This window comes from Platalea leucorodia (assembly GCF_965183815.1).
Source record: "Platalea leucorodia genome assembly, chromosome: 4".
Lineage (NCBI taxonomy): Eukaryota > Metazoa > Chordata > Aves > Pelecaniformes > Threskiornithidae > Platalea > Platalea leucorodia.
The window spans coordinates 12,396,480-12,404,526 of NC_138826.1; the positions used below are offsets into that span (position 1 = coordinate 12,396,480).

General features: G+C 55.5%; 1 protein-coding gene across 5 annotated transcripts in view; it reads right to left on the reverse strand.

Annotated features, from left to right (window-relative positions):
• MXI1 (MAX interactor 1, dimerization protein) overlaps positions 1–7,271 on the reverse strand; it is a 62,826-nt gene extending 55,555 nt beyond the window's left edge. For all 5 annotated transcript variants that reach the window (XR_014227851.1, XR_014227852.1, XM_082308613.1 and 2 more), the window contains exon 1: positions 7,052–7,271. Coding sequence is in view for 3 of the 5 variants with exons in the window: in XM_082308613.1 (XP_082164739.1) it covers positions 7,052–7,235 (184 nt within the window). In the remaining 2 variants the exon portion in view is untranslated. The remainder of the gene's footprint in view (positions 1–7,051) is intronic.
• Positions 7,272–8,047: the final 776 nt, after the last annotated feature.

The window sequence follows — 8,047 nt, forward strand, 5'->3', positions numbered from 1 at the left end:
GATAGTCTAGGAGCATGTCAAAGTGTCAGCCTCCTGACGCTAAAGTTCAAGACAGAAAATAAGAGAGCGTGAAGGAAGGGGAGGCTGATAGACACGGTGAGTTAAATAAGCACTGGAATGAAGTAACAGCAGGATCAGTTCTGTGTGAGATGATGTAGGATCAGCTCTTCCATTTACACATCAGCTCAGCTTCCAAGTCTTTGTTTCTGAAGTAAACAATGTACAATTAGAAAAAAAAAAAAATCTGTGTGAAACAAAGACAAATTTGAGAGTAAGCTGTGGGACATCTTCCCAAAGAAGGAGCCCTGAAGAGGCAGGCAAGCCGACTGCAGAGCCACAGCAAAATCTTTCAGTTGCCATCCCAAGTGCTCGTGTGGGCAGGTCAGCCTGCAAAATGCCAGAGTCGTATGTGACAGAAACAAAAGTGGGTGGAAAGTGAATGGCACGAAGAGGCCCGATGCTATTCAACTGCTCACCAAAAACCCCCCAAAGTCACATTAAAAATGTGGTTGAGCAATCCACAGGCAACGCTGGGGAGGGGCTAAGGGAAGAGTATTTTAGGGGAGAATGAGATCATTTAATTTAGTGGCTCCGAATGATCTGTAAGTACAGTTTTCTGATTATAAGTGCTTGCTGCTTGGCATCCCTTCTGGCAGCTGTGATTCACTTTCATTGTGTGTTCTGCTGCTTCGCCCTTTAGAAAAGGGCTTTTTACATTTTATTAAATGGCACTTCGGCAGCCCTCCATTTCCAGCCTTAATAATGGATTTGTTAATCTCCCTGATAGCCTTTCCCTCCTCCTTAGCAACAATTTAAATATCCAAGAAGAAATCTGCAGTGCAGAAATCAATTAATATTTACATCTGAAACGCTGCTGTACTATTTTAATCAAGCAGAACAGATGTGGTCTGTTTTTCACCAACACCACCATCACTAGCATTAAACCAGCATCTTCCATCAGGGAAATCTTCTAAGAGCTTTCCAGAAAGTAATGTTTTAAGCTTCTCAAACCTGCAATGACTTTAGCTCTTTCCTTTCCACTCTGCAGGAAGGGAAACTGAGGTGTAAGCAGCATAATCGCTCTCATGAAGACACACCCGAAGCTAGAGGTGGAACAGGAACACAGCTCGCGAATCAAGATGCCCAACCCTCTGCTTTGAACACAAGGCTTAGAAATAACACAATGCTTTGCAACGTGGAAGTTATTTTCAATAAGGGCAATCCTTTCGGCTAAACTGCCTAGTTTTCCATCCTGCCTTTGGCTTTTTCTAAAATCTTCCTGTGCCCAACTCTTTGCAACCTCTGGGAGGAACATAAAGATGGCAACAGTTGCAAGAGCTTCCTTTGCACAAACCCTGCAAATTCTTAATATTGCTTTCAAAGCCTTGAAACCTGACACTCCTGCAACCAAGGCATGAACAGAGACCCCTGGTAGGAACCATCCTCTGCTGCTCTCAAAGCAGTGAAAAGATTCACCCATTCCCCGAATTGCTGGGGACAGCAGATCCATAAAACTCCTGTTTTTCTAGCCAGGGGAACGTTGTCTCTGGCACACCTGAATATCCCACCTACCAACACACACTGTAACAAGCAGGTCTCCATTCTTGTACTCGTGAGTAACAGCTCAGCATCGGAGGACTTGCAGCAGCGGGCTGGAGAACACCCCAAGTCCCACCTACTCAACACCCTTCCGATGCTTGCAATGCCTTCAGCAAGGGACCTACACTGCCTACAGGACATGGCCTCGTTTCTCGTCCGGGAGCCTCATTCTTTCGCAAGGCATCAGATAATCCCTTTCAGCACTCCCACTGGTGCCTGGAACCCTTCCACTGGTGAGGACAGACGTTTCTCAGAGCCAGACCACCTGGATATCTGAGAGCTTGAACAGGAATGAAGCGCATGCTGTATACCTCACTCTGATTCAAAGACCAAGCTCTGCCAATCAATAAGGCAAAAGCCACAGATGCACCAGCTCTTCAGGCTGCTTGCTCCCTTCCTCTGGGAGACGTGTTGCTCTGTTTTCAGACCTGCGCTGTGCCCCAGTTTATTCTGAGTCAGTGACTTATTCTGTGACTTTGGTCAAGTCACTTGACTGACCTGGCTGCAAAATTAAGTAAGAGGACCTCCCACGAGAAAAAAATACATCACATACAGGATGGGGTCCCTCAGCGAAATAAGAAGGTAGGATTCTCCAGCCAACAGCAGAAGGTGCCTCTCCGCCAGCTCTCAGGATGCTCTGCTGACAAAGGATGCGATCGGTTCTCAGCAGCGCTCCTGGCACAGTCCCACAGTTTTTACCTCTGCCCTATCATTCCTCCTGCTGTGGCTTCCTTCTGAATTTTATGCTGAGGTCCAAACAGCGTGAGTCAAAATAACCCAACCTGGAAGTGGCTAACATGTGAGTCACTGTGGCCAGGTCACGAACCAGGAGGAATGAAAGGGGTTTATTGTGAGCTGGACGAAAAATATATAAATAAAGGAGCCCTGTACTGCTCCAGATATCACATCACCGTAAGATCCACGACCATCTCTACTGACCTTGAGCCACATGTTCAGCTCTCATTGATTCAATGGGAGCTCAGCACACAGACTAAAGGCAGTCTTGTCTCCTTCTGCCCTCTGCTAATTATAGGTTTCTGATACATCTTTACTTCGGCTTGTCAAAAAAAGACCCCAAACAGCACATAAACAATGGAAGGAGCCACATGATGAAGATACTTGTTGACTCACCCTCAAGGCTCAGTTTTTCTCTCCTTCAGAGAGGATTATTCAGGAGCAAGAGACAAATCTAAGGTCACTCATTTGTTATTCCTGGTCAGAAGGTCAATAAACACAGCCAGCACTTGAAGAAGATCTAGCTGTCTTCTGTGAGGGGCCAAAGTCCACTGCCCCATGCATGCACACCTCTACTAGAGCTGTGAATAAGGACACCGCTGTTACAGTGGCTTGCTTGCCTTCATGCTTATAGAAGAGGATATGGCAACATAGGTCTGTATCTGTAGTGAGATCAGTATATATCACATACCATGTCTATTACAGATAAGTCATCATATCCGAAGAATTCATCATGTGTTTACGCAACTCCTACTGACAAAGCGTGAGTCCACACACACACAGGGGATGCTTGGCACATACTAAACCTCAGCTGAGTTTACTCCAGGTCCCTCTAACAACATCTTCTGAACTCCAACATTTCAGCTGCTACAGATTTCCAGCCGGGCTTATTCATGAAGTGGCATTTGCAGAGGTTACAGATAGACCAACCGAGCTGCCCTCAGTACAACTTTCATTTCTGAAAACAGCCACTGTAATTTTTTTCATGTGACGTTTCTATTCCTTAGATACCAAGCTTAAATTTCTAGAAACAGGTCATTTGGAAACCTGTACATGTCAGTTAGCAAGGTGTGTTGGGATTGGGTTTTGCGGTCTCGCCATGAGAACTGCAGCAAGCAGGCAGGCAGCACTGTTACTCATTTCCAGAGGCTCAACTGGAAAAATAATTCAGCTATATTTCAGTAGCTAAAACACTCCAGTTTACCCAAGCAGTCTGGTAACAGGACTCTAGCCTCCCCAGTCACTGTACTGTAAGACAGACAATTTTTATTGCAATTTTTTTTAAAGGTGAGTGAACAGGAAAAGGGTGGTTTCACTGCTGGGCAGAGGTGCTCAAAGGGCACTGCTGCAGTGCAGTCTCCCGCTGCCATAGTCCCGACGGTACATCCTACTCTGCTCCGTGGCTCTCAGCCCGGTGCTTCTGTTTCCACACCATCCAGCCAACCCATGGCCCCTCTGCTATTATTCACGACCACGACGATGGGATGTGGGACCTATAAATGTAAAAAAAAAATCATCTCCTTACTTCTCCCTGGGCACCAAGCAGCCAGGAAACTCCTCCCTTAACTGAAAGTCCTGCCCTAGACATGGAAGGCTCCACCACCCACCTCACACCACTGACGTGCAGGCAGAGGTGGGAAACCGGTGGGTTTTGGGGGCTGAAAAGGGCCTTGTAGCTGCTCCTCTGCCACCAGAATACGTGACACGTACACTCTGGGATATCCAAGAGCTTGGACCCACACAAGACGGGGCCGCCTCCACCTCTCAGGGGGCTCCTCCACCAAACAGTATCCACTCCTGCTTGGGACAGGGTTTTAAAAAGGTGAAAAACCTGGTACGGCCACCAAGGGCTCGGAAGAATGAACGCTGATGCTGACCATGGTTTATCAGAAACTGCGTAAAACTACGAGGAAAACCACTGGAGCTCACCCAGCCATAGCAGCCCTTCCTTAAATTCCTGCCTCTGGCTCCCGAAGCCCTTCAGCTTCCACACAGCCGTGATGCTGATCCCAGCCAGCACCCTGGCGCTCCACCCAGCCCCGTCCCCGTCCCCCGTCCTGGCCAGGAGGAGACAAACACCTCTCTGTTACCTCTGGGTTTTTTTTAAGACGACGTTTCCTTGGGGCAGGGCACTGTCATTCCCCTACGTGTACAGCACCTAGCACAACAGGGCTGTGACTCAGCCGCCTTCCTGATGGGAGTAACACCAAAATAGCTCGTTACAGCCCTGCGTAACACCGAGGACAAACCACCTGGGCATCCTGCAGGAAGCAGGTGAGCACCGAGCCTGTCTGCGACCGAGTTCGGCTGCAGTCTCCATCACCAAACTTTTTTGCGCCGGTCTCCTCTGTTATTGCTAATTACCAGGCCAGAGACTGTAACGAGGAGTGACGAGTCGTTACCAGCGTCTCTGCCAAGCCACCAGCACGGGGTGCGCTGAGCAATCACCTCTGCACTGGCAGGCGAAAGGGCATGGTATCCTCTTAGTGCAATAACCTGCGCTCCGCATGCAAATCTCTTCCCGGTAAAACTACGTCTATACGTTAGGATATAGCCCTCCCGCTTCTGCAGCTATTCCTCAGTTTAGACAGAGCCCGTAATGCTCAGAGATTGTTTTCCAATCCCAGCAGCATTTTTCTTTGTTTGGGAGCGACACGTAAAAGCTGCCTGGTTTACGACGGTCACATTCTGAACAGCACGTTCAATAGTTGAGCCTTTGGTTAAATGGGACTTTTCAACCTAAAATGTCCTGATGGCAAATTAAAATATTGAAAGGTTTTGCAGAATTGCCTAATAAAAGCGAGGATTTTCAGTACTATGACCACGACGATTGTTAGTGAAAGCTTCAGTGAAAACAAGAGCTCAGGAATGGAGTTGCTTGGATGCAAACACCTCTTTTCAAAATTTAGCAATAAAAAACCCCTGTATCCTGCTGTCCTGCTTACGCAGGAGAGCCAGCAAGTGATACTGGTCAGCCCATTTTCTGGTTCCAAACAAGGAACCGCAAAAAATGATGGATTTTTAAGTGCAGCGTATAAAAGATCAGATACTATCCACCTCAAGGGCAAGAAAAATTCTGCTGTCCCCCCCCCCGCCCAGGAAAAAACCCACGCTTTTGACAGTTCCTCTTCAAGCCAAGAGCGCTCTTAAAGAAAAAACAGAACGCAGGCAGCGGTCTCACACTTGATTTCCCAAGCAGCGGTGCTGCTGCTTTCACACGCAAGCCCGATTTTTGCTGGTAACTCCCGTCATTTTCCTGCTCGCGGCCGCCGGCCGCGGTGCCGCTCAGCTCCGCAGACGCACGGCTTTGCAGATTCATTACGAAACAACAATTCGCACGTGAGGGAAAAGAAAAAAACCCAACACCTCCACATGAATTCAACTTTGGAAATCAAAACAAAAACCAAAACAGCCTGGATTTGTTCTGGGCGAGCGGAGAACGAGGGCTTTCGGCCCATGGCCCGCCTGCCCGCAGCCCTTCCCGCAGCACACGGGCGCCCTGCGCCCGCACCTGCGTGGCACCTATAGGTGCCATAGGGGGTGAGCGGCGAGGAGGGGGCGACGCTGCGACGCAGACGCGTGGCGAGGGGCTCGCTGATCCCTCTGCAAAGTTAAACGAAGAGGAAAACGCAGCGCGCGCTCCGTCAAGAGGAGGAAAAAAGGAAAAAAACAAAAACCAAAACCGGGGAGGAAAGAGGAAAAATAAAGGAGGGAAAAGAAAAGAAATAAAAAAAAGAGAAAATAAAGGAGCCCCAAATAAAGACTAGAAGAAAGACCACCAGAGGGAAGCGAGGGCCCAGCGCCGGGGAGCGCAGCCCGGGGCTCCCGGGGCCGCCTGCGGGGGACGGCCCGGGGCAGCGCGGCCCCGGGCTCCCCCCGCCGCTCCGCGCCCCGCTCGGCAACGCGTGACGTCACACGGGGGACCCCGACGCCGCGCATTGGCGGAGCGGCCCGGGCGGCCCCGCCCCTCGGGAGGCCGCCGCCAATGAGCGCGGCGGGCCGGCTCCATGTGCGAACCATGTGGCCGCGGGGGCGGGGCGCCGGCGGGCGCGGGGCCGCGGGTGTCCGCTCCGCGCCGCGCCTGGGGCTCCGCGGCCGCGCAGCCCCCGCCGCGGGGGCACGGCGGCCCCTTTGTTCCCCAGGCGCCCGTTCCCCGCGCTGCCGCCCCCGCTCCGCTCGGGCGGACCCGCTCCGCGGGGGGGGGGGGGGGAAGGCGCGGGCTACGCGCAGCCTCCGCGCCCGCGGAGCAGGAGGCCGGCGGGGCGGCTGGCCGCCGCTCCGCACCGGGCGCTCGCCCTGCCCTGCCCTCCCCGCCCTCCCCGCCGGCTACCTGGCGAGCGCTGCCGCTTGCCTACGTGACTCTGCCCATGCCCCGGCGGGGGGAGCGGGGACGTGTCACCGCCTCCTCCCCCGCCGCTCCGGCTCCGCCACCGGCTCCGCCGCCCCCCCGGCCCCTCTCCGCGCCCCCCGCGCCGTCCCGCTCCGCTCTCCATCCCAAACTTTCCCCCCGGCCCCGGCCCCCGTGGTCGCGGAGGGGGGGTCCCACGCCTGCCTCCGCCGCGGCGGGGGGGGGGGGGGGAGGCCGGCCCCGGCGCTCTTTGTCACCGTGCCCCCGGCCCCTGCGGCCAGCCAAAAGTTTGGGTTATTATTTTTCGCCCCCCTTCACCCCCCCGCCGGCCACGCACACGCGCGACCGCGGCCACAAGCCCCCACTTACTTTTATTCTCCTTCTCGATCCGCTCCAGGTAGCTGGCGGCCTCCAGCAGCACCTGCACGTTGTAGAGGAAGGTGTCCATGCCCGCCGCGGGGCCCGTGTTGCAGATGTCCCCGAGGGGGCACCGGGCCCCGCCGGCCTCCCCCGCTCCCCGCGGCTCCCTCCGCGGCCGCCCGCGCTTCCCCATGCCCCGCCGCGCCGCCGCCTCCCCGTGCGGCGCTGCCCGTCCGTCTGTCCGTCTGCCGGAGCGCCCGGCGGCCGCCGCGGTCCTAGCGCTGCCGCCGCCGCCGTCCCGCCCCCCCCGCGCCCCGGCGGGGCGGCCCGGCCCGGCCGCGCCTGCGGAGTGCGAGCGCCGGCGGCTGCGCCGGGAGCGGGGGGGGGAGCGGGCGGCGGGGCTGGGGCGGGCTTGTCCCGGGGTGGGGGGGACCGGCGGGACCCCCACCCGCAGCCCCGGGATGTCCTGCACGCACACCCCCCCCCCCAGCGGCAAACGACCCCCTGGAAACGGGGGGGCTGTGGCGGTGGTGGCACCCCCCCCCCCCCGGGACGGTGGCACGGCGCTAGCGGTGGGGGCCCCGCTGCACCCCCACCCAGCACGCAGGGGCGCAGCCAGGCCCGCGGTGCTCCTGTCACCTCCCGTGTCACCTCCCGCGGCTGCCGCAGGGTCCCTCCCCGCTCCGGGGTGGCAGGCGGGCCGGGGGGCTCTGCTGCGCCCAGCCCCGGAGGCGCAGCCCCCCGCCCCAGCAGAGCCCCCGGCACGAAGCGCCAGCGGTTGAATATCAAATCACTCCTCCTCTTTTGAGCGGTGCCCCCGCAGAAAGCCCTCTCTGGGTTCAGACTCCAAAAGCAATTAATAAATTAATTTTTTTCCAAAGCAAATAAAAGCTGGAGAGCAGGCAGGGGATGCGCCAGCCTCCCCCACCCCGCCGTGTCCTCCCCTGCAGGCCCGGGGTCAGGGCCGGGCACAGGGCGCCTGGGCTGTATCCTTATTTCCCCCTT